The 27,134-nt window shown below is 46.9% G+C and overlaps 1 protein-coding gene across 5 annotated transcripts in view; it reads right to left on the bottom strand.

Moving 5' to 3' along the window:
* The window catches only part of LOC140392141 (nuclear mitotic apparatus protein 1-like), a 177,701-nt gene that overhangs the window by 42,111 nt on the left and 108,456 nt on the right, over positions 1–27,134 (bottom strand). For all 5 annotated transcript variants that reach the window (XM_072477486.1, XM_072477487.1, XM_072477485.1 and 2 more), the window contains 5 exons: positions 22,960–23,074; positions 22,200–22,317; positions 11,305–11,445; positions 4,907–5,029; positions 1,262–4,558 (listed from right to left, as the gene is read on the bottom strand). In XM_072477486.1, coding sequence (XP_072333587.1) covers positions 1,262–4,558; positions 4,907–5,029; positions 11,305–11,445; positions 22,200–22,317; positions 22,960–23,074 — 3,794 coding nt within the window. The remainder of the gene's footprint in view (positions 1–1,261; positions 4,559–4,906; positions 5,030–11,304; positions 11,446–22,199; positions 22,318–22,959; positions 23,075–27,134) is intronic.

Here is a 27,134-nt window from a genome sequence, read left to right as displayed (position 1 = left end):
CATGGCCAATCCACCTAACCTGCACACCTTTGGACTGTGGGGGGAAACCGGAGCACCCGGAGGAAACCCACACACACACACACACACGGGGAGAAAGTGCAAACTCCACAGAGACAGTGACCAGAGGCTGGAAATGAACCTGGGACCCTGGAGCTGTGAGGCAGCAGTGCTAACCACTGTGCCACCGTGCTTCTCATGTCTGGCAAGAATCTGTGTTGGGACCTCAACTATTCATTGTATTCGTTAATATTTGGCACATTTATTAATGGCATACACAATGGGAAAGGGATAAGGGGAGATCTAATCATCGGTTTCAGGATATGAATGGTAGATTGAGAGAAACTATTTATGTTCCAGGTCTGGGTGTATAGGCTAGAAATTAGAGCCAGGTCTTTCAGGAATAGCATTAGGAAACATTACTGCCAACAAAGGGTGGTAGAAGTTTGGAACTCTCTTCCACAAACAACTGATCCTAAATCAAATGTTCATTTTAAATCTAGATTGATCCCCATTGTACGGAGGTGAAAGCCGGGCTTATTTTCTGCTATGAGCATCCTGAGCACTCATATGAAAAACACTCACACAAAGGAAAAAGTTCAGTAATGGCATCAGCAATGAGCGATTAAGGTACAACTTTAGAGGGATCCATTAATTACACACAAATAATAGTTAATAAAGCCTGTCCTTCAAAGAGGTTGAGAACAGTTTGATCAGAGTGTTCTAGTTAAGGGAAATATGCTTTGCAATAAAAACTACAGCTGTTTACATGACTAGACAGTCTTCAAAGTTGGATTTGGGAATACACACATCATGAGGTCTCAAGTATCTTTGAAGTGGGTGAAATAAAGTGCTTAAAGCAGCCCAGTTAAAGGGCTCAAAAGAGAAAGAAACGGATTAGCTCTTTTCTAAAGTTATGTCGATCCCTGTGCTAAAGTTTGTTCCGTTGCCTCACCCATCAAGTATGCTGTGCTCACTTGCAATGCATTGTTGTGAACCCAAAGAGGGCAGAGGTTGACGGCTAATTTCCTTGGAAGTGTAGTAAACAGCGAGAACAATAAGACTTCAAGTAGGATAAAGGCAGACTGGTGAAATGGGCAGACATAGGCAGATACCATGTAACAAAAAGCCTGCAGTAGTGTATTTTGGAATGGCTACATAACAAATTCTCAAATTTTAAAGGGAGCTGCAGAGACAGAGAGCTAGGTTTGAAAACAAAAATAAACTAAAGTGATTAAAAAGCGAAATAGAATAATTAATTTACCTGCGTGCTCAGCTTTTGCTGCTCATGCTGAAGCTTGCGCCTCTCATCCAGAACCATGAGTTTTGCCTTCTCATATTTGCCGGTCGCCTCATCCGCTCGCTTTGCGCTGTCTTCTTCCCTTGCTCTGCAAGCAGCCTCCTGCTCAGTATGGCGGGACATCAGGTGGCTCAGCTCTTTGGCATGTGCCTCTTGGACCTTAGCCAGCTCTGCCTCTAGCCTCCCGCGAACCTGGCCAGATTCCGAGCTCAGCTGACTGCTGCTCTGCTGGAGTCGCTGTATCTCCTGCTCTTGCTCCTGGCAGCGCTCCTTCAGGGGCGGCAGCAGCCCAGCTTGCGCTTTCAGCTCGCCCAGGAGCCTCTCGTGCTGCGTGAGCTCTCCCTGGCGCTGAGACTCGGCTGCCCGTGTTGCAGCATGGGCCTCTGCCAGCTCGCCGCGCAGCTGGAGCAACTCCTGCTCTTTGTGGGCGTGTCGCTCTTGGTCTGCTTTTGCCTGGCTCTCCAATGCTGCTTCTGCTTGCTTCCTGCTGGCCAGCTCCACCTGGAGCCTCTCGGCCACCTGCTTCTGGGAGGCAATCTCCTCTTTCAGGGACATGTTCTGCAGCTTTGTGGCCTCTGCGGCAGAGCCTCTCTTTTGTGCCTCAGAAGCCTGCTCCACCCTCAAGGCCTCCAGGGTTTCCTGTAGCTTCCCGCTCATCTCCACCTCTGCAGCCACTTTCTCCCTCAGCTTTGCATTTTCCTTCTGCTCCTCCACGGACCTTAGCTGCCAGGTTGGAATTTCCAGCTCAAGGGCATTAACCTTTTCCTTCTGCTTTGTCAGCTCCTCAAGTTGCAGGGCCCCCTTTTCCTTCAAGGCCCTTTCCACCGATTCTTTCTCCTTTAGCAAGCCGCGGAGTGACGACAGCTCACCCTGTAGTGCTGTCGCATGCTTTTGGCTGTGTGAGCCTTGTGCTGTTTTCTCCTTCTCCAGTTGGGCAATGGCACCCTGTTGTCCTTTACATTTCTGCTCCAGCTCAGCTACCTGCAACTTGAGCGCCTTGATATCGCTCAGCCTTTCTTGGCAGAGGTTGCGGAATTCGGAGAGTTCTTTTTCAGCAGAATCCACTTTCTGCTTGTGCTGTTGCGCAGTGTCCTCACCCGCTTTCAGCTTCGATCCAAGCTCAAACAGCTCCTTCTCCTTCTTACTCAAGACCTCGGCATAACGCAGCATCTCTCTTTCCTGGCTGACTATCTTCTCCTTCATGTTTTTCATGGTTGACACTTCTGTTTGGAGTTCGTTGATCTTTGCTTGCTGGTGCCTGCTCTGCTCCTGCCATTTCTCAACTTTGCCTCTCATCAGTTTCTCCTCAGCCTCCATTTCCTCTCTGGCAGTGCGAGCGCTGGAGATCTCACGTTGCAGCACCACAAGGCGTTCCTGTTGCTCGCTCAGAGATTGCTTCGTCTTGGCCTCCGCCTCAAGCTTGCTTGCCCGCGCCGCCTCCAGTTCCACCTTGGCTGCATCTTTCTCCTCTAACAGCTTGTTCTGTTCTTCCTCCACCTTAGCCAGGCGCTCGGACTGGGCTTTTCGCAGCTCCGCCAGCTGGTTGTGCAGTGTCTCAACCTCGGCACGCAGCTCCGCCCTCTGAGCCTCTTCCTCTTTTGCCGTCTGCCTTGCACTGGCAAGATCGGCCTCCATCTCAGAGATTCGATCCTTTTGCTCACTGCCGGTCTGGTTCACCTGTTCCTCAAGGTGAGCTGCCTTTGCCCTCGCGTCAGAGAGCTCCTTCTGGATGTGGTCTCGCTCATTGGCGTTCCTTCTGGCCTCCTCCTCCACCTGTGACAGGCGCAGCGATGCTTTCTTTTGAGCAGCCTCAAACCTCTCTTGCCAGCTTACCACTTCAGCTCGGGCCTTGTCCTCCATTGCCTCTTTTTCCTTCATTTTTGAGAGAGCGTCACAAAGGTCCTTTTGTAGCTCTGAGGCTTTCCTCTGTTCCTCGTCATTCAACTGGCTTATCCGGACCTCAAGTCCGTCACTCTTGGCCTTTACTTCCAGCAGTTCAGCCTGGGCCTTTTCCCGCTCTTCCTTTAAGCCCACAATAACCTCATCCATATTGACCTGCTTTTGACGAACGGCCTCAAACTTTTTCTTCCAAGATGCAACATCTTCATGGAGCCTTTCTTCTTCCTTCTCCTTCTCCCCAACCATCCTCAGTGCATCAGAAAGCTTACTCTGCAGTTTGGCAGATCTTTCCATCTGTTCATTCATGGACTGCTTCGTTTGACCGTCAGCCACCTCTTGGCGCTTCAGTTCTTCAGATAACTGGGCTTTAGCTTGATTACGCTGCTCCGTTAGCCCTTTCACCTCCTCTGTTAATTGGGAAAGGCGCTTAGTTTCCAGGACGCGACCCTCCTCCCATCGCTTCTTCTCATTTTCCAGCTTTGTGACAGTCTCCTGCAGGGAGGTGAGCTGCTCCTGGAGGGTTTTGGCTTTCTGAAGGCTGGCATGAAGACCTGCCAATTTGTTCCTGTGATGCTCCAGGGTGCCTTCAGTTTCTTGCAATTTCCCTTTCAGAGCAGCAACCTCATCAGAATGACTCTGCTTGTGGGCTTTGCAGGCAGATTGGAGACTCTGGTTTTTGGAGGTCACCTCTGCAACTTCAGTGCCCAACCCTTGTACCTTGTGCTCCAGATTGTCTCTCTCGCGCTTTAGGTCCTCCATGCCCACCTGATTACTTTTCAAAGCCTGAATCTGTTGAGTGAGCAACTCCAGTTCGGCCTCCTTCTCAGTCTTCAATGTTTCATACTGTGTGACAACGGAAGCTTTCTCATTGCAAATCCTCTCAGACTCCTCTTTCAGCGTCGCCACTTGTTTCAACGTGCTCTCTCGCTCGGCTGCCGCCTCTCTCTCAAAAGCGTGCAGCGCCTCCTCTTTTGCCCTCAGAGCTTCACTCAGGGTCTCTACCTTCGAGCCGAGATCAAGAGCAGTTTGCCGGGCAGCCCTCTCTTTGCTCCGAGAGTCGTCGGCCAGCTGGCGCCTCAGCTTCTTCTCCTCCTCCAGCTCCAGGGCCTTTTGCATCAAGGAGTTGTTCAGCTTCATGATCTCCACGTTCAAGGCATCCAGCTGCCCAGTCAGCCTTTCCTCCTGAACTCGTGCAGCTTGCTCGAGCATATCCTTCTGATCAGCCAGCTCCTTGATGGACTGCTGGAGGCTGCTGACAGTCTCGGCGAGTCGGCCTTTCTCCGCTTTCTGAAGCGTGCTCTCTTGCTCCAGCTCTGCAGCTTTGGCCGTCAGCTGTGACACTTCCACTTTGAGAGCTTCCATCTGCAACAACAAAAGATCAGGAGAGACAGAGTAAATCAGGCAAGCCAAAGCTTTACTTAATTGTATTGCCTCAAATAAAGCAGGCTAATGGAAGATCAGCTCAAGATATTTAAAAGGATTACGTAGTGTAGATATAGAGAAACTATTTTACAAGAAATCTCAACATTAACCAGATTATTCAGGGGTGATTGCTAGGAAGCATTTCAAACACAAAGGATAGTGAAAATCTCGAACTCGAACCCCCCCCCCCCAAAAAGCTGAAGCTGTTCCTCAGTACCAGGCAGAAACTGCTCCGTCTTCATCTTCATACAGCACAATTTCTCAGGTACTTTATATCAAATGACATACCTGGAGAATGTCACCCATGACCTCTCCTTTCATCTCACTGGAACATTCCCCAGCTGCCTTCAGTTGATCCTCCATCAAGGAGACCTTTCCTTCCAGGATTTGTATTTTTTCTTCCATTAATTTCTGTCAGACACCACAGAGAAACCAAAGAGACACTTAAAAACAGTAAATTAGGCCCCAGCAACACACACCAAAGAACAGCGCACCTCAAAAAAAAAAACCCAGAAGTCAAAAATTACAACTGAATTCAGGCGATTCTTTAAACAACTTTGCATTCACACAGCGCCTTTCACATCCTCGGCACGCTGCGTCACAGGCGCAGGCCGTTCATCCCCGAGACACTGAACAACAGCCTGCGTTTACGTAGCGTTTTTAATACATTAAAATATCCCATGGCACACACAGGAGCAGTATCAAAACACAATCTTGACAGGGCCACATACGGAAATGTTAGGGCTGATGACCGAAGTATGGTCAGCCTTACAAGGAGAAAACTGGGGTGGAGATGTTCACCGAGAGAATTCCAAGTTTAGGGCCTTGGCAGCAGAATACACGGCCTCCACTGGTGAAGTGATTCAATTCAGGGATGCTCAAGAGGCCAGAATTTAATAAGTGCAGATATTTGAGAGTTGCAAGACTGGAGGGCATTACCGAGAGAGATTGTGGCTAATCTGTACCACAATACTAATTTTTACTGACTTCAAAGCTAACTTACAACAAAGCACTTTTGAAGTCAACAAGAAAAACATCCAGCGCAGCAAGGGTCCAAAAGCAGTGAGCAAGGTGCACGACTACGGTCTGATTTGAGGGCAGAATGTGGCGGATTAGGAGGACTCTCCTGCTGTTCTTCACTAATACTAGCTCATCTTCTCCATCCACCTGAACAGGCAAGTTCAGATTTAATGTCTCATCGTAAAATGCACTTCCTTCAAATCTGTTCTGGGGTAGGGAAGTGAGATACAGCAAGGCTGCACCCCAAGTTACCTTGACAGCAAGCCAACAACGTGATGTGGAGGGTAGACCAGTACAGAGAACTGACCAATTTGCTTTCCGGAGGATAATAGTGGAGTTTTTTTTTAAATGAGCGTGGAGGGAGCGAGAAAGAGCTCTGCATTCCTCAATGCCCATTCTTTTTTTTTTTAATTTAGAGTATCCAATTAATTTTTTCCAATTAAGGGGCAATTTAGCGTGGCCAATCCACCTAGCCTGCATATCTTCTGGGTTGTGGGGGCGAGACCCACACAAACACGGGGAGAATGTGCCATCTCGACACGGACAGTGACCCAGAGCCGGGATCGAACCTGGGACCTCGGCGCCTTGAGGTTGCAGGGTTAACCCACTGCGCCACCGTGCTGCCCGACTATGCCCATTCTTAACAAAATTCTATTGATCTGTCGCAAAACGCTCCCAGAAATTCCCAGTTATCACAGACTCTTGGGAGTTCAAGATTTTCACTCCGCTGTGGGTGAACTGATGCTTCCTGACGTCAGCCCTGAACACCTGATTCTCATTTTAAGATAATGCCCCTTGGTCTTGACCTACCTAGTCAAGAAAATTGTTTCTCTATCTTTTTAAACAGCTTTTTAAAAATTTAAATTTTTTAATTTTTTAAAATATAACACCATCACAACCATATTCAAACAACAATTGCAATCCTTACACCCCACCCCCCAAACTCAGAGGCAAAAAGAACAAAAAATAATTTCTCTCTCCCCCACCCCCCCCCCAAACATCTGACGGTGAGCAAATCCCCGAAATGGGAAATGAACAGCTGCCACCTCAGACAGAACTCTTCCATTGACCCTCTCAGGATATACTTAATCTTTTTGAAGTGTAAGAACTCCATCAGGTCACTTAACCACACATTGGGCGGGACTGAAGACTTTCATCCCAGCAGCAGACATCTTTGGGCTAGTAGTGAGGTGAAGGCCAGAGCATCTGCCTTCGTCCTTGTCTGCAGCTCCGGGAAATCTGAAACCCCAAAGATTGTCACCCAAAAGGCAAAACTCAACTCAAACCAAGAATTCCTGACATGGTGCGAAGAAGACCCAGAAACTCATAAGCTTAGAACAAGACCAGATGCGCTGGACCCAGAGAACACCACTCACACCTATTATCTACTTTCGAGAAGAACCCACTCATTTGTGCTCTGGTCAGACGTGCCCTATGAACACTATGAATCAGGCCATGCCTGGTGCACGAGGTGGAGTTTACTCTGTGCAGAGCCCCCCCCCCCCCCCAAAAAAAAACACCTGGCCCAGCTCTCCCCTTCCACTTCCTCTTAACCTCCTCCAGTGGAACATGTTCCATCAAAACGGGCCGACTAGAAGTGTCAGATATCTTTCCTTCCCCTACATCTCACACCGAAAGATCTGTGACAGCGGAGGGACCATGGGGAAGGAAGAAACCTCCTTGCTTACATAAGAACATAAGAACTAGGAGCAGGAGTAGACCATCTGGCCCCTCGAGCCTGCTCCGCCATTCAATGAGATCATGGCTGATCTTTTGTGGACTCAGCTCCACTTTCTGGCCTGAACACCATAACCCTTAATCCCTTTATTCTTCAAAAAACTATCTTTATCTTAAAAACATTTAATGAAGGAGCCTCTACTGCTTCACTGGGCAAGGAATTCCATAGATTCACAATCCTTTGGGTGAAGAAGCTCCTCCTAAACTCTGTCCTAAATCTACCTCCCCTTATTTTGAGGCTATGCCCCCTAGTTCTGCTTTCACCCGCCAGTGGAAACAACCTGCCCACATCTATCCTATCTATTCCCTTCATAATCTTATATGTTTCTATAAGATCCCCCCTCATCCTTCTAAATTCCAACGAGTACAGTCCCAGTCTACTCAACCTCTCCTCGTAATCCAACCTCTTCAGCTCTGGGATTAACCTAGTGAATCTCCTCTGAAAACCCTCCAGTGCCAGTACATCCTTTCTCAAGTAAGGAGACTAAAACTGAACACAATACCCCAGGTGTGGCCTCACTAACACCTTATACTGGGGCTGTTTAGCACACTGGGCTAAATCGCTGGCTTTGAAAGCAGACCAAGGCAGGCCAGCAGCACGGCTCAATTCCCGTAACAGCCTCCCCAAACAGGTGCCGGAATGTGGCGACTAGGGGCTTTTCACAGTAACTTCATTTGAAGCCTACTTGTGACAATAAGCAATTTACATTACATTAACAATTGCAGCATAACCTCCCTAGTCTTAAACTCCATCCCTCTAGCAATGAAGGATTTGCCTTCTTAATCACCTGTTGCACCTGTAAACCAACTTTTTGCGACTCATGCACTAGCACACCCAGGTCTCTCTGCACAACAGCATGTTTTAATATTTTATCATTTAAATAATAATCCCTTTTGCTTTTATTCCTACCAAAATGGATAACCTCACATTTGTCAACATTGTATTCCATCTGCCAGACCCTAGCCCAGTATTTCCTTTGTCTTCTGGATGTTGTTTGGGAAGTTATTAAGGATTACTTAGTATTGTATTCTTTGGGGGTTGCATTTGAATTAATGGTTGCTAAGATGTTCACTGTATGTTTTAAAAAGGGGCGGTTTAGCACAGGGCTAAATCGCAGGCTTTTAAAGCAGACCAAGGCAGGCCAGCAGGACGGTTCAATTTCCGTACCAGCCTCCCCGAACAGGCGTCGGAATGTGGCGACTAGGGGCTTTTCACAGTAACTACATTGAAGCCAACTTGTGACAATAAGTGATTTTCATTTCATTTTCAAAAGGTTAACTTGAGTTCATAAAATAAACATTGTTTTTTAAAAAATAATTTTGAGTACCCAATTCATTTTTTCCAATTAAGGAGCAATTTAGTGTGGCCAATCCACCTACCCTGCACATCTTTGGGTTGTGGGGGTGAAACCCACGCAAACACGGGGAAAATGTGCAAACTCCACACGGACAGTGACCCAGAGCCGGGATCGAACCTGGGACCTCGGCGCGTGAGGCAGCAATATAACCACTGCGCCACCGTGCTGCCCCAGACTAAACATTGTTTTGCTTCAAAAAATACTTTTCCATTTCTGCTGTTCCACACCTGTAGAATGGGCCGTGTGCTCCCCATACCACAATCTATTAAAAGTTGTGGGTCAGGTGAACTCCATGATATACTTTGGGGTTCCCTAAACCCTGGCCCATAACAACTGAAACAGATATGCTCTCGAGAGTTGGTACTTGCCAACCCACTCCTCAAAATAAGCAAAATTCCCATCCATAAACAGATCTCCAAACCGCTCCAACCCCTCCCTCCCTCGGCATCCCAAATACCGAGTCCAAAGTCACCGGCACAAAACGCTGATTTTCTCAGATTGGGGCCAACAATGGCAGAGCATTAAAATGCTGCCTAAACTGTCTCCATATTCTCAAGATGGCCTCCACCCAGTCTATTTAGCCAGAAAGAACGGAAGAGGAGTCGTAACCAAGGCTCTTAAACTGGAGCCTCTGCAGGCACCACCATCCATCTGTCCACACACAGACTCCACTCCCTGCACCCTCTCAATATTCATCGCCCAATTATTGTAGCCATGTAAAATGGCCACCTGCAAAGGACCAAGGGAATTGTGGTCAATTTGGGACACAAGACAGGTATACAGCCTCTGTGTATTGCGCAAAGAAACCAGACTTGGCTGAAACTTGTATCCATTAAGAGTCGATCACCATTTCCTCCAGGACAATAGAGTTTGAATCAAGGAGTTTCAACAGTAGCAGACTAACCGGCGCCACACTCTCTTATTTGGAAAGGCCTACGTGCCTGGGACAATGATAGCTAGGACCCGCCCAGCTAACGAGGTATCCACCCCCTAATTGGCTGAGATCGATGAGGGTGATTGAGAACCCTATCGATCCATTGGACCTTAAGTAGGGACCGCCCAAAAGGGCGCGAAAGAGATGAAGGATAAAAAGCCCTGTGCACTAGAGATCAGTCTCTTTTGGACCGGCATGTGTGCGACCAACTGCAGCAGAACAACCAAGTTCAAGGACCTGCGTCAATTCCTGAAGGATGAGCCCAGCTGAGGCGAACCCAACAACTTCCAAACCGACCATGTGGACCCGGATAAAGGCCTTATCTCGCACAGTGCCGGTCACTCGAAGTTAAGTAAAGGTCATCTTCGTCATTAGGTGTAGTTTAGTATGGAGCCGCATGTGTTATTGCATAGAGATACATGTCTTGTGCTATTAATAAACTGTGTTTTTGAGCTAACATATTGGTTGTGTGGTCATTTGGTTGATATAAGAAACAGCTTGTGGTTAACTGCAAAGTAAAGAAGGCAACATTATAAAATAATAAATTGGACAAAGCCAGGCCCCTTGACTGCCTAACCCTTTGCAAAAACACCCTACGAGTCCATTGGGTCTTACCTGCCCAATTAAAGAAGCTAACATTTTACTAACTTTCACAAAGAAAGATTTAGGGAGGAAAATTGGAAGGCACTGAAACAGAAGTAAAAACCTTGGAAGGATTTTCATTCTTATCAATTGAACGCGACCCGCCAAGATCAGCAGGAGGTTTACCCACCTCCCCAGGTCAGCCTTCACTGTCTTTTTCTTTTATAAATTTAGAGTACCCAATTCATTTTTTCCAATTAAGGGGCAATTTAGTGTGGCCAATCCACCTGCCCTGCACATCTTTGGGTTGTGGGGGCAAAACCCACGCAAACACGGGGAGAATGTGCAAACTCCACACGGACAGTGACCCAGAGCCGGGATCGAACCTGGGACCTCGGTGCCGTGAGACTGCAGTGCTAACCACTGCGTCACCATGCTGCCCTAGCCTTCACTGTCTTGACCAGATCACCAAAATTCAGGTCATGGAGCAAGGCACAGTCATGGGTCACCCGGATTCACAGGTAACGGAAGCTGGACCTGGCCAGACGAAAGGGCAACCTCCCCAGATCAGCTCCCCTCCCTGGGAGATTCACCGGAAAGCATTCACTTTTGCCCAAATTCAATTTGTACCCAGAGAAGGAGCCAAATCTCCCGAGTAGCTTCAGCATCTCCTCTCCACTGGCGAGAGGGTCCATCCCATATTTCTGTTGCCTGGTAGGTGTTGATGTGGGATACTTAACCCAGCAATAAAAACAAACGTGAGCCAAAATTACCTCCAAAACTTGTGCAAAAAGGGCTTAAATAAAGTTCTCTGGCAGAAGCCACCTTGTGTGTGACCTCTCCCCTACATGCCACCACAAGAAGGTTCTTTTTAAACACTTTGATCAGATTACCCTTCAGCTTTCTTAACTGAAGGGAATTAAACATTGAAAGCCACAGCATTCACTGGAATCCTATTTCCAATAAAACCTTTCCATTTTCCTGGACTGTTCACACCCTCATATCCTCCTCTTAACCCAGACGGTTCAGTTTACACTCTCTCAAGTAGTTCTTACCTTCTCTGCCAGCGTCACTTGGAGGTCACTCTCCAGTTGTTTCTGCTTTCCTTCCCAAAGGGGTACAGCTGCTTCGTGCTCGTCTGCCAGCTCATCAAGCGCCTTCTGGGACTGGACCAGACGACTGCTCAAGTCACGAACCTACGGCACAAGGCAGACACAGAAGGGTGTCACTACAGTCCCAAGGCATGTGACCGAGGGGGCAGGGGAAGGCAGCAATTGGCTTGACAAATAACTGGGTGGAGAGAAAGATACACATCAACCCTTTAACAAATGACTGAACCGTTGATCTCTGTCACTGGACAGATTGCCCAGGTGTCAGAGTTTCAATAGGTGACGACAAAGAGGTCAAATAATGACAAACAATTGAGCCATGACTTTCAGAAGTGACTGCAGGGTCATGCCTACCAAAGAGAAAAGCAATTCTTGTGTACCAATGTGGCACTGGTTTAAGACAGTGAACTGTTAAGTCTGTAGCCACTGGTTTGATGCAGCCTGTCCGTCAAAATATTTGAAATGCAATGGAATTCCAAAACCTGCCCAAACCATGACTTATGTAAAACTACTCATTGTAATCATGAACCCGATTGAGGTAGCTAAACTGATTATCCCTTCAGCGCACAATGAATCCTAATCACCACAAAGGAAACTTTATTAACTGCTGAATCAATCAATCAAGCTTTTCTGCAGGGTGAGCTTGCTGACACTTAAAGAGAAAATATCTGCATATATGTAAAACGAGTTAACGTGTTGCTGGTTTAGCACAGTCAGCTAAATCGCTGGCTTTGAAAGCGGACCAAGGCAGGCCAGCAGCACGGTTCAATTCCCGTACCAGCCTCCCCGAACAGGCGCTGGAATGTGGCGACTAGGGGCTTTTCACAGTAACTTCATTTGAAGCCGACTTGTGACAATAAGCAATTTTTATTTTCATTTCATTTTCATTAATTACATCTTCACAATAAAGCAGGTAGGTTCTGGAGTTCGTCTGCAATAACATAGTCCAACACACAACAAATTAACGATAAGCTCATCTGTTTCTGACAACACTCCCTCAGTGGTGGACTAGAGTGTTAGCCTCAATGAGGCACTCTGGTCTCTGGAGAGGGACTGGAACCCCCAATCCTTTCACCCAGAGAACAAGAGAGGACCATCACAGCATAATACTGTGCAGAAGAAGCCCTTCGGCCCATCGCGTCTGCACCAACACATGAAAGACACCTGACCTGGCACCTAATCCCATTTGCCAGCACTTGGCCCATAGGCTTGAATGTTACGACGTGCCAGATACTCGTCCAGGTACTTTTAAAAGGATGTGAGGCAACCCGCCTCTACCGCCCTCCCAGGCAGTGCGTTCCAGACCATCACCACCCTCTGGGTAAAAAAGGGTCTCCCTAAATTCCCCCCTAAATTTCCAGCCCCTCACCTTGAACTTGTGTCTCCTCGTAACTGACCCTTCAAGTAAGTGGAACAGCTGATCCCTATCCATGCCCATTATAACCTTGAACACCTCGATCAGGTCGCCCCTCCATCTTCTCTGCTTCAAACGAAAACAACCAAAACCGATCCAACCGTTCTTCATTAACTTAATGTTCCATCCCAGGCAACATCCTGGTGAATCTCCTTTGCACCCCCTCCAGTGCAATCACATCCTTCCTATAATGCGGCAAACAGAATTGCACACAGTGCTCCAGCTGTGGCCTCACCAAAGTTCTATATAACTCCAACATGACCTCCTGCTTTGGTAATCTATGCTTCGATTGATAAAGGGCAAGTATCCAATATGCCTTTTTCACCACCCTATTAACCTGCCCTTCTGCCTTCAGAGATCTATGGCCAAACACTTCAAGGTCTCTTTGTTCCTCAGAACATCAGGCCGTTTATTGAATACTTCCTTGTCAAATTACTCCTTCCATAGTGTATCAACTCACTTTTCAGGGTTAAATTCCATCTGCTACATTTCCGCCAATTTGACCATCCCGTCTATATCTTCCTGTAACCCAGGACACTCACCCTCACTGTTAACCACCCGGCCAATCTTTGTGTCATCCGCAAACTTACTGATCCTCCCACATATCTTTGATATCTTTTATATAAATGACGAATAATAGGGGACCCAGCAGGGATTCCTGTGGTACGCCATTGGACACGAGCTTCCAGTCACTAAAGTAGCCGTCTGTCATATAATAATAACCTTTATTAGTGTCACAAGTAGGCTTATATTAACACTGCAATTAAGTTACTGTGAAAATCCCCTCGTCGCCACATTCCGACGCCTGTTCGGGTAGACTAAGGGAGAATTCTAAATGTCCACCTAACAAGCATGTCTTTCAGGACTTGTGGGAGGAAATCGGAACATCCAGAGCAAACCCACGCAAACAAAGAAAAGTAGAGCACATGAACAGGCCCTTCGGCCCTCCAAGCCTGTGCTGACCATGCTGCCCGGCTAAACTAAAATCTTCTACACTTCTGGGGTCCGTATACCTCTATTCCCATCGTATTCATGTATTTGTCAAGATGCCCCTTAAACGGCACTATCGTCCCTGCTTCCACCACCTCCTCCGGCATCGAGTTCCAGGCACCCACTACCCGGTGTGTAAAAAACTTGCCTCGTACATCTCCTCTAAACCTTGCCCCTCGCACCTTAAACCTATTCACCCGAGTAATTGACCCCTCTACCCTGGGAAAAAGTCTCTGACTATCCATCCTGTCTATGCCCCTCATATTTTGTAGACCTCTATCAGGCGCCCCTCGACCTCCGTTGTTCCAGCGAGAACAAACTGAGTTTATTCAACCTCTCCTCATAGCTAAAGCCCTCCATACCAGGCAACATACTGGTAAATCTCTTCAGCACCCTCTCTAAAACCTCCACATCCTCCTGGTAGTGCGCCGACCAGAATTGAACACTATATTCCAAGTGTGGCCTAACTAAGGTTCTATACAGCTGCAACATGACTTGCCAATTTTTATACTCAATGCCCCGGCCAATGAAGGCAAGCATGCCGTATGCCTTCTTGATTACTTTCTCCACCTGCGTTGCCCATTTCAATGACCTGTAGACCTGTACACCTAGATCTCTCTTGACTGTCAACACTTTTGAGGGTTCTACCATTCACTGGATATTCCCTACCTGTATGAGTCCTTCCAAAATGCATTACCTCACATTTGTCCAGATTAAATTCCATCTGCCATCTCTCCGCCCAAGTCTCCAAACAATCTAAATCCTGCTGTCTCCTCTGACGGTCCTCATTGCTATCCGCAATTCCGCCAACTTTTGTGTCGTCCGCAAATTTATTAATCAGACCAGTTACATTTTCTTCCAAATCATTTATATATACTACGAACAGCAAAGGTCCCAGCACTGATCCCTGCGGAACACGACTGGTCACAGCCCTCCAATTAGAAAAGCACCCTTCCATTGCTACTCTCTGCCTTCTATGACCTAGCCAGTTCTGTATCCATCTTGCCAACTCACCTCTGATCCCGTGTGACTTCACCTTTTGTACCAGTCTGCCATGAGGAACCTTGTCAAAGGCCTTACTGAAGTCCATATAGACAACATCCACTGCCCTTCCTGCATCAATCATCTTTGAGACCTCCTCGAAAAACTCTATTAAGTTAGTGAGACACGATCCCCTTCACAAACCCGTGCTGCCTCTCGCTAATACGTCCACTTGCTTCCAAATGGGAGTAGATCCTGTCTCGAAGAATTATCTACAGTAATTTCCCTACCACTGACGTAAGGCTCACCAGCCTGTAGTTCCCTGGATTATCCTTGCTACCCTTCTTAAACAGAGGAACAACATTGACTGTTCTCCAGTCCTCCGGGACATCACCTGAAGACAGTGAGGATCCAAAGATTTCTGTCAAGGCCTCAGCAATTTCCTCTCTTGCTTCCTTCAGTATTCTGGGGTAGATCCCATCAGGCCCTGGGGACTTATCCACCGTAATATTTTTCACGACGCCCAACACCTCGTCTTTTTGGATCTCAATGTGATCTAGGCTATCGACACACCATTCTCCAGACTCAACATCCACCAATTCCTTCTCTTTGGTGAATACTGATGCAAAGTATTCATTTAGTACCTCGCCTATTTCCTCTGGCTCCACATCGATTCCCTCCCCTTCAGTGGGCCAACCCTGTCCCTGGCTACCTTCTTGCTTTTTACGTACGTGTAAAAAGCCTTGGGATTTTACTTAACTTTATTTGCCAATTACTTTTCATGACCCCTTTTAGCCTACCTGACTCTTTGCTTAAGTTCCTTCCTACTTTCCTTATATTCCACACAGGCTTTGTCTGTACCCAGCCTTCTAGCCCTGACAAATGCCTCCTTTTTCTTTTGGTGAGGCCGACAATATCTCTCGTTATCCAAGGACTGCAAAATTAGCCGTATTTATCCTTCTTCCTCACAGGAACATGTTGAATTCCTTTCAACTGACATTTGAAAGCCTCCCACATGTCAGATGTTGATTTACCCTCAAACATCTGCCCCCAATCTAGGTTCTTCAGTTCCTGCCTAATATTGTTATAATTAGCCTTCCCCCAATTCAGCACATTCCCCCTAGGACCCCTTTTATCCTTGTCCACCAGCACTTTAAAACTTACTGAATTGTGGTCACTGTTCCCAAAATGCTCCCCTACTGAAACTTCTACCACCTGGCCGGGCTCATTCCCCAATACCAGGTTCAGTACAGCCCCTTCCCTCGTTGGACTATCTACATATTGTTTTAAGAAGCCCTCCTGGATGCTCCTCACAAACTCTGCCCCGTCCAAGCCCCTAGCACTAAGTGAGTCCCAGTCAATATTGGGGAAGTTAAAGTCTCCCATCACAACAACCCTGTTGCTTTTACTCCTTTCCAAAATCTGTCTACCTATCTGCTCCTCCAACCCCCAACATTGTGACTGCACCGTTCTTATTCCTGATCTCTACCCATATAGCCTCGCTGCCCTCTGAGGTGTCCTCCCGCAGTACAGCTGTGATATTCTCCCTAACCAGTAGCTCAACTCCTCCACCCCTTTTACATCCCCCTCTATCCCGCCTGTAAATCCTGGAACGTTTAGCTGCCAATCCTGCCCTTCCCTCAAACAGGTCTCTGTAATGATAACAACGTCATAGTTCCAAGTACTAATCCAAGCTGTTCATCTGCCTTACCTGTTATACTTGCATTAAAACATATGCACTTCAGGCCACCAGTCCTGCTGTTTTCAACAACATCTCCCTGCCTGCTCTTCCTCAGAGCCACAATGGCCCTATTCCCTAGTTCTCCCTCAATATTTTCACCTTCTGACCTATTGCTCCGGTACCCACCCCCCTGCCATAATAGTTTAAAGCCACCCGTGTGACACTAGCAAACCTCGTGGCCAGGATATTTATGTCTCTCCAGTTTAGATGCAACCCGTCCTTCTTATACAGGTCACACCTGCCCCAGAAGAGCTCCCAGTGGTCCAGATAACTGAAACGCTCCCTCCTACACCAGCTGTTTAGCCATGTGTTTAGCTGCTCTATCTTCCTATTTCTAGCCTCACTAGCACGTGGCACAGGGAGTAATCCCGAGATTACAACCCTAGAGGTCCTGTCTTTTAACTTTCTGCCTAGCTCCCTGAACTCCTGCTGCAGGACCTCATCCCCCTTCCTGCCTATGTCGTTAGTACCAATATGTACCATGACCTCTGCCTGTTTATCTTCCCACTTCAGGATGCCCGCTAACTATTCTGAGACATCCTGGAACCTGGCACCAGGGAGGCAACACACCATCCTGGAGTCTCGTTCACGTCCACAGAAGTGCATATCTGTGCCCCTAACAATAGAGTGCCCTATGACTATTGCTATTCTGCGCTTTGACTGTCCCTGCTGAACATCAGAGCCAGACACGGGGTGAATGTGCAGATTCCGCAAAGACAGTGACCCAAGTCGGGAATCGAACCTGGGACCCTGGAGCTGTGAAGCAACAGTGCTAACCACTGTGCTACCGTGCCACCCATCCCCCTCAGTCTCCTACAGCCAATTATGAATCCCCTGTATCAAATCACCCTGTATCTCATGTGCATTTGCCTTGTTTATATGTTTCCCATGTGCGACCTTGTCAAAGGCTTTGCTGAAATCCATGTAAACTGCACTAACCTCATCTACATTGTGGACAGCACAATTGCTTCACAGCTCCAGGGTCCCAGGTTTGATTCCGGCTTGGGTCACTGTCTGTGCGGAGTCTGCACATCCTCCCAGTGTGTGTGTGGGTTTCCTCCGGGTGCTCCGGTTTCCTCCCACAGTCCAAAGATGTGCAGGTTAGGTGGATTGGCCATGATAAATTGCCCTTAGTGTCCAAAATTGCCCTTAGCGTTGGGTGGGGTTACTGGGTTATGGGGCTGGGGTGTAGATGTTGACCTTGGGTAGGGTGCTCGTTCCAAGAGCCGGTGCAGACTCGATGGGCCGGATGGCCTCCTTCTGCACTGTATATTCTATGATAATCTATGATACATGCCTGGAAACACACTTCAATCAAATTTGTTAGGCATGACCTCCCTCTGGACAAAGCCATGCTGACTATTCCTGTTCAAACCTTGCCTCACCAAGTGGATATAGATTCTCTCCTTCTGAATTTTCTCCAGTAGTTTCCCTACCACTGAGATGTGAGAGTCACTGGTCTCTCATTCCCTATCATCAACTGAACAAAGTTGGGTGCAGCATGCTGGCGCAGTGGTTAGCACTGCTGCCTCACGGCGCCGAGCTCCCAGGTTCGATCCCGGCTCTGGGTCACTGTCCGTGTGGAGTTTGCACATTCTCCCCGTGTTTGCGTGGGTTTCGCCCCCACAACCCAAAGATGCGCAGGGTAGGTGGATTGGCCACGCTAAATTGCCCCTAAATTGGAAAAAAATTAATTGGGTACTCTAAATTTATAAATAAAAAAAACTGGACAAAGTTTACACCAACCATAGTCTCATGAGAAACAGTATGTATAAGCACAATATTCTTTCATGGGATGTGAACATTGTTGCCCACCCCCAAGTGTCCTCTAGGTGGTGGTGGTGGCAAGTTGCCTACTTAAAACACTGCAGGAACACTCAACAGTGCCGTTAGGAAGCGAGTTCAGAAGCACAGAATTGTTACAGTGTAGGAGGAGGTCTCTGACCCATTGTGTCTGCACTAGCTCATAAAATGAGATTGAGCATCATGGCTCAATGCCATTTCCCTGCGCATTGTTTCTATTTAAGTAACCAAATAATGCCCTCTCGAATGCCTCAATTGAACCTGCCTCCACCACACTTCCATTCTAGACTTCAACCACTCGCTGTGTGAAAAAGATTCTTCTCACATCACACTTGGTTCTTTTGTAAATCACTTTAAATCTGCGTCCTCTTGTTCGTGATCCTTTAACGACCTGGATTCCAGGATTTTGACCCAGTGACAGTAAAGGAACAACAATATATTTCCAGGTCAGGATGGTGAGTGACTTGGGAGGCAAACTTTCAGGCAGTAGTATTCCCATGTGTCTGCTGCCCTTGTCCTTCTAGATTGTAGAGGTCCTGGGTTTGGAAGGCGCTGTCGAAGGAGCCTTGGTGAGTTCCTGCAGTGCCCAATGTAGATCTGGGATGGGCTATAATTTTCACAGGCAGGGTGGGGGTGCCTGAAGAATTTCAGTATGTCATCACGGGCTGCATATCTGTTTTGTAATAAAATGACATCATCATCGAAAACAATACTCAACGTGAAGGGGAAAGTCTCTCATGGGCATCAACAAAAGATGTGAATACAGAGGTAGTAATCCTGAATTGTGGCCATCACTGTGGGTCAGAAGCCTCTCCACCCTCATCCACAATCAGTAAGAATAAACAACAACACCTCCTCCACAATAGTCCTCAACACCGGAGCCCCGCAAGGCTGCGTACTTAGCCCCCTACTCTACTCCCTGTACACACGACTGCGTGGCAAGACTTGGTTCCAACTCCATCTACAAGTTTGCTGACGATGCAACCATAATGGGCCGGATCTCGAATAACGACGAGTCAGAATACAGGCGGGAGATAGAGAACCAAGTGGAGTGGTGTAGCGACAACAATCTCTCCCTCAATGCCAGCAAAACTAAAGAGCTGGTCACTGACTTCAGAAAGCAAGTACTGTACACACCCCTGTCAGCATCAACGGGGCCGAGGTGGAGATGGTTAGCAGTTTCAAATTCCTAAGGGTGCACATCTCCAAAAATTTGTCCTGGTCCACCGACGCCGGCGCTACCACCAAGAAAGCACAACAGTGCCTTTACTTCTTGAGGAAACTAAGGAAATTTGGCATGTCCACATTAACTCTTACCAACTTTTACAGATGCACCGTTGAAAGCATCTTATCTGGCTGCATCACAGCCTGGTATGGGAAGTGCTCGGCCCAGGACCGCAAGAAACTTCAGAGAGTCGTGAACACAGCCCAGTCCATCACATGAACCTGCCTCCCATCCATTGACTCCACCTACACCTCCCACTGCCTGGGGAAAGCGGGCAGCATAATCAAAGACCCCTCCCACCCGGCTTACTCACTCTTCCAACTTTTTCCATCGTGCAGGAGATACAGAAGTCTGAGAACACGCACGAACAGACTCAAAAAAAACTTCTTCTCCGCTGTTACCAGACTCCTAAACGACCCTTTTATGGACTGACCTCATTAACACTACACCCTGTATGCTTCATCCGATGCCAGTGCTTATGTAGTTACATTGTATATGTTGTGTTGCCCTATTATGTATTTTCTTTTATTACCTTTTCTTCCCATGTACTTAATGATCTGTTGAGCTGCTCGCAGAAAAATACTTTTCACTGTACCTCGGTACACGTGACAATAAACAAATCCAATCCAATCCAATCGTGACACCCAGCTCTATTCTTCCCCTCCACCCCAGCGACTCGGAATAGGTGAGACTATTAAATCACTGTCTTTAATAAGTGTCTCTGCTCCTTGCCACTGCCTATCCCATCACTTGCAATGACGTTACAGAATAAAACTAAGCCGTATGCACCACGTTGACAGAAAACACAGCCATAGTGGACAAACCTTTGGGAGCCAGTATGTGATTTACCCACTGCATAATTCCCAGCATCTGTCCTGCTCCTGTACCCCTTTCGAATTCAGAGCCAGGAACTAGGCTCAACTTAGCTCATGTTGGCGTTTGTCTTTCAAAAAGTCTCAATCACACTTATCCACCTTGTTCTCATAGCACTTGATTCACTTTTCCATCAATCTCATTTTAAATGGTGACATTGTTTCTGCCTCAACCTCTTTCCTTGGAAGTGAGAACCACAGCCTCACAACTCTGTGCTCTCCCTTAGCAATCTCATTTAATCCTGTTTCCACGGTTCCGTTATGCAACACACTCAGTATTGCAATGGATGTGATACCTCTACTGCCGGAATCAAAATTAGGAATACCACTGATATTCAGCACAGCCGACTGAGAATAACAACCCGAGTGTCTTCGCACTACCATTTCAGCGTGCTGATCTCATCACCATGCCAACCAATTCCAGATGATTACCATCACCCTCCCAAACCTTTTTAGAGTACTGAAATCATTTATTTCCCCCAATTATGGGATAATTTAGCGTGGCCAATTCACCTACCCTGCACATCTTTTTGGGCTGTGGGGGCGAGACCCACGCAGACACGGCGAGAATGTGCAAACTCCACATGATCAGTGACCTGGGGCCAGGATCAAACCTGGGACCTCGGCGCCGTGAGGCAGCAGTGCTAACCACTGCGCCACCCTGCTGCCCTATCAAACCTGATCTTATCATCCCTCCCATAGGACAGGAGTACTATTTGGAGGAGTTCTTCCACGTGACCTTTCTCAACCCAATTAAGGATCCAATGTCTAAACATTGATGTAGCTTTCTTCAGTACAACGCTTCAAAGAGTTTTTCTTCAATTGTGTATAAAGCATTTTGGGATGTTTAGAGTTGCGAAAGATGCTATGTAAAGGTACTGTATTTTTATTCCCTATTGTCGCTAAGGAATAGGCCTTTAAGTGCCATCTACCCATTTGGCTGTGTGGCCAAATTCCCCTCCAACTCAATTTTCAAATTTGCTGATGACACCACCGTAGTGGGTCGGATTTCAAATAATGAGATAGAGAATCTGGTGAACTGGTGCGACGATAATAATCTCTCCTTCAATGTCAACAAAACGAAGAAGATTGTCATCGACTTCAGGAAGCGTAGTGGAGAACATGCCCCTGTCTACATCAATGGGAACGAAGTAGAAAGGGTCGAGAGCTTCACCAACAGCCTGTCCTGGTCCCCCCATGCCGACACTATAGTTAAGAAAGCCCACCAACTACTCTACTTTCTCAGAAGGCTAAGGAAATTTGGCAAATCAGCTACGACCTTCACCAACTTCTACAGATGCACCATAGAAAGCATTCTTTCTGGTTGTATCACAGCTTGGTATGGAGCCTGCTCTGTCCAAGACCGCAGGAAACTACAAAAGGCCGTGAATGTAGCCCAGTCCATCACGCAAACCAGCCTCCCATCCATTGACTCTGTCTACAATTCTCGCTGCCTCAGAAAGGCAGCCAGAATAATTAAGGACCCCACGCACCCCAGACATACTCTCTTCCATCAGGAAAAAGATACCAAAGTTTGAGGTCACGTACCAACCGACTCAAGAACAGCTTCTTCCCTACTGCCATCAGACTTTTGAATGGACCTACCTCGTATTAAGTTGATCTTTTCTCTACACCTTGCTATAACTGCAGTCTCTCCTTCCTTCCCTATGTACGGTATGCATTGTTTGTACAGCATGCAAGAAACAATACTTTTCACTGTACACTAATACATGTGACAATAATAAATCAAATCAAATCAAGACTTCGCTGCTGCAAGTGTCAATAAATAGCAAGAAGTTTCACTGAGAATTATACCTTGCATGAAAGGTCTCCATTTTCCTCTTCAAGTTTATCAATTTTTCTCTCCGTTTGGCTTTTGTCAGTCTTTAGGTCCTGGCACTGTTTCTGAACATCCCGCAATCGGTTTAACAAACTGGGGAGAGAAAGTGTGCAGAGGTTAGAACACCTAATAAATACAATGGATACCAGTCCACGCTAAATTGCCCCTTAATTGGAAAAATAAATAAATAATTGGGTACTCTAAATTTATATTCAAAGAAAATCTTACAAAAAAATTTGAAAAGCCGCAACATTTATGTCAAATCTGTTTAGAACCTGGATTAGACATATGGAGTATTGTGTGCAGTTCTGGTCTGCATTTTACAAAGAGGATATGGAGACACTGGAGAAGGTGCAAAACTTACTAGATTGATACCAGACCCAAGCGGTTATGCCAATCAGGAAACGTTGAAAATGCTGGAGCTCTTTTCGTTAAAGAAGGGAAGATTGCAGAGTGATCTTTAGATTATGGAACGGTCTGGTAAGTTAAACAGTGAAAATGCTTCCACTCATGCTGCAGACAAAACCTTAGTGGGTAATAAAATTCATTGGGATTTCAGGAGAAGCTTTTCGCCCAGAGTGGCAACTTGCCACTCCTGGAGTGATTGAGGTGAATGACAGAGATGCATTCAAAGAGAAAGTAGATAGACATGAAGCAAGGAATCGCAGGATACATTGATAGGATAAGATGAAGCAAGGATTTCCTCCGCACGGGATTGTGGAACTACTGCAATACCTTTCATATTTATCCCTCAGATTGCTGAGTTCGTCCGGCTCCTCCTCGCTGGCCTGCTTCTCAGTCAACTTCACGAGATTCTCGATCTTCTGCTGCATGATCGAGATCTGTGTTTCTAGTGAAGGTGAACAGGGAAACCATGAGAAATAGCGTTAGGAATATTCTTTGCGCCTGCTTCCGGATTAGCTTGTCTAATGTCGGTGATCTCCCTATGGTTCTGCGTGCACTGGCCACCCTCATCAAGAGGTCAAAAAAGTCTGATCGGAACAACTGCAGCCCACACAGTGCACCCCACCCCCATCCCCTCTGCAAGCGTCCCTCCCTCTGCCTCCGAGTGGGTCATAAACCCACCACCTTCAGACACATATAATTTTATTAAATTTTAAAAAATTTTTTAGAGTACCCAATTATTTTGTTTCCAATTAAGGGGCAATTTAGCGTGGCCAATCCACCGAACCTGCACATCTTTGGGTTATGGGGGTGAAACCCAAGGGGAGAATGTGCAAACTCCACACAGACAGTGACCCAAGGCCAGGATTCGAACCCGGGTCCTCAGCGCCATAGTCCCAGTGCTAGCCACTCTGCCCCCGTGCTGCCCCTCAGACACATATACCTCCTACTCAGAGGCCAACAAAGGATTCTCTGACGATAAGCTTCCGAGCCAATACCCGAGCCAGGTTCGCATGTAACCATTCTCTGTAAGGGGGTCACCAGATGTACTTGCTAGGAGAGGGTTAGAACATCAGATGGATTCATTCATTTTCTTCTCCTTGCCTTGGCATGCATGGCAAATGAAGCTGGCATCTAAACTGCTGCCACAAGTTTGATCAGTTAACATAAGAGGCAGATTATAAAACCTTCAGAATTGATTAGCTCAGCCGATAGTAAATGATCCCAAAGCATCACTTGAAGAAGGACTTGTGTCATGGCCAAAATACTTCCTTCATTCAACAGCAAAGTCAGGCTAGTTAGATGCAGCATTTGTTCTCTGCACACATATTGGCTGCATATTTATCCAACTATCCATATTTGTACAATGGAAGAGTTCTGGGACATTCCAAAAGCTGAGAAGAGGCCCCACAATAATAGATTCCTTCTTTACCCATAGATTACAAATTGTTTAATGAAGAGATGTTCAACACCCTTTAAATCAATTTGCTGGAACTCCGCAGCACCCTGGATTTCAGCCGTCAATATTTTGCACCCAGTTATTGGCAAAGATGGAGAAGAGCAAGAAGATGGGCAATTTGCTGGCATGTGGAATTAGCTCGGCCAAGAAGAGAATTATTTTCTCGGAGGGTAGAATGCCCTTCTTCAAAAGGCAGTACAAGCAGAGTCCTTGAATATTTTCTTTAAAGGCAAAGCTAGATGGATTCTTGATGAGCAATGGAGTGTAAGAATATCGGGAAAGGCAGGAGCTTACAATCAGGTCAGTCGTGATCTTATTCAATAGTGGAGCAGGCGTGAGGGACTGAGTGGCCTAGGCCTGTTACTAATTCATGAAGTCATTAGGGCAGTAACGTCAAGGGAGCATTCTTATCTAAACATTCCCTGAACGGTCACATAGAAGAACTTGAAACATACAAGATCTGATGGGACTCGACAGGGTGGATGCTTAAAGGGTGTTTCTCCTTGTGGACAGACCAGAACTAGGGAATATGGTTTGAAATGAAGATGAAGATTTAAAATGAAGATAAGAATTTTTTCTCGAAGAATCCTGAATCTTTGGAACGCTCTTCCCCAGAAAGCGGTAGAGGCAGGGTCATTGAATATTTTAAAGCCAGATTCTTGATGGACAAGGTAGTCAAAGGTCATCAGTAATTTGGTGTTGGGGGTCACAATCGAATCAGACATGTTTTTCGTCAATGGTAGAGCAGATTCGAGTTCATGAGGACTTCCGGTGGTGACATGTAGGTGGAGGTCGGCTCCTGCTAGAGTTCTCAGTTTTTGGCCCTTTTCGTCCAGTTTTAGGGGGAATTTCTATGAGCAGTCCTCAGGAAACCCTATTTTCCTTAACCCTATTTGTCATTGGCAAATAGGGTTAAGGAAAATCCCAAGGCTTTTTACACATACATACAAAGAAAGAGGGTAGCCAGGGAAAGGGTTGGCCCACTGAAGGATAGGCAAGAGAATGTGTGTGTGGAGCAAGAGGAAATAGGCGAGGTACTAAATGAATACTTTGCATCAGTATTCACCAAAGAGAAGGAATTGGTAGATGTTGAGTCTGGAGAAGGGTGTGTAGATAGCCTGGGTCACATTGAGATCCAAAAAGACGAGGTGTTGGGCGTCTTGAAAAATATTAAGGTAGATAAGTCCCCAGGGCCTGATGGGATCTACCCCAGAATACTGAAGGAGGCTGGAGAGGAAATTGCTGAGGCCTTGACAGAAATCTTTGGATTCTCACTGTCTTCAGGTGATGTCCCGGAGGACTGGAGAATAGCCAATGTTGTTCCTCAGATTAAGAAGGGTAGCAAGGATAATCCAGGGAATTACAGGCCGGTGAGCCTTACTTCAGTGGTAGGGAAATTACTGGAGAGAATTCTTCGAGACAGGATCTACTCCCATTTGGAAGCAAATGGACATATTAGTGAGAGGCAGCATGGTTTTGTGAAGGGGAGGTCGTGTCTCACTATCTTGATAGAGTTTTTCAAGGAGGTCACAAAGATGATTGATGCAGGTAGGGCAGTGGATGTTGTCTATATGGACTTCAGTAAGGCCTTTGACAAGGTTCCTCATGGCAGACTAGTACAAAAGGTGAAGTCACACGGGATCAGGGGTGAGCTGGCAAGGTGGATACAGAACTGGCTAGGTCATAGAAGGCAGAGAGTAGCAATGGAAGGATGCTTTTCTAATTGGAGGGCTGTGACCAGTGGTGTTCCACAGGGATCAGTGCTGGGACCTTTGCTGTTTGTAGTCTATATAAATGATTTGGAGGAAAATGTAACTGGTCTGATTAGTAAGTTTGCAGATGACACAAAGGTTGGTGGAATTGCGGATAGCGATGAGGACTGTCAGAGGATACAGCAGGATTTAGATTGTTTGGAGACTTGGGCGGAGAGATGGCAGGTGGAGTTTAATCCGAACAAATGTGAGGTAATGCATTTTGGAAGGTCTAATGCAGGTAGGGAATATACAGTGAATGGTAGAACCCTCAAGAGTATTGAAAGTCAGAGAGATCTAGGAGTACAGGTCCACAGGTCACTGAAATAGGCAACACAGGTGGAGAAGGTAGTCAAGAAGGCATATGGCATGCTTGCCTTCATTTGCCGGGGCATTGAGTATAAGAATTGGCAAGTCATGTTTCAGCTGTATAGAACCTTAGTTAGGCCACACTTGGAGTATAGTGTTCAATTCTGGTCGCCACACTACCAGAAGGACGTGGAGGCTTTAGAGAGGGTGCAGAAGAGATTTACCAGAATGTTGCCTGGTATGGAGGGCATTAGCTATGAGGAGCGGCTGAATAAACTCGGTTTGTTCTCACTGGAACGACGGAGGTTGAGGGGCGACCTGATAGAGGTCTACAAACTTATGAGGGGCATAGACAGAGTGGATAGTCAGAGGCTTTTCCCCAGGGTAGAGGGGTCAATTACTAGGGGGCATAGGTTTAAAGTGAGAGGGGCAAGGTTTAGAGTAGATGTACGAGGCAAGTTTTTTTACACAGAGGGTAGTGGATGCCTGGAACTCGCTGCCAGAGGAGGTGGTGGAAGCAGGGACGATAGTGACATTTAAGGGCATCTTGACAAATACATGAATAGGATGGGAATAGAGGGATACGGACCCAGGAAGTGTCGAAGATTGTAGTTTAGTCGGGCAGCACGGTTGGCACGGGCTTGGAGGGCCGAAGGGCCTGTTCCTGCGCTGTACATTTCTTTGTTCGTTGTTTGTAAAGTTGTGGAAATTAGAGGATGTTGAAATCTAAACGGAAGAATATGGCACAAAGAGGAAAGAGCGCTAGTCCGCATGAGGGCCCCGGGTTCGGTGCGGAGTTCTATGGGAGGAAAGATGGCGGGAGCAAGCTCGCCGGGTGGGGCTGCGGCCATTACGATGAACAGGCTGGCGGAGGTGATGGCAGTAGAGCTTGATCAGCAGTTTGCCAAGCATTTTGAGCGGCATGGGAAGGAGATGATGGGAAAGCTCAAACATTTGGTCGAAGATACGCTGGCCCAATAAAGAAG

The sequence above is a fragment of the Scyliorhinus torazame genome, chromosome 15 (genome assembly GCF_047496885.1).
Source record: "Scyliorhinus torazame isolate Kashiwa2021f chromosome 15, sScyTor2.1, whole genome shotgun sequence".
NCBI classification, from domain to species: domain Eukaryota; kingdom Metazoa; phylum Chordata; class Chondrichthyes; order Carcharhiniformes; family Scyliorhinidae; genus Scyliorhinus; species Scyliorhinus torazame.
The sequence above is the reverse complement of the archived record's forward strand: the minus strand, read 5'-3'. Positions and strand labels throughout refer to the sequence as shown.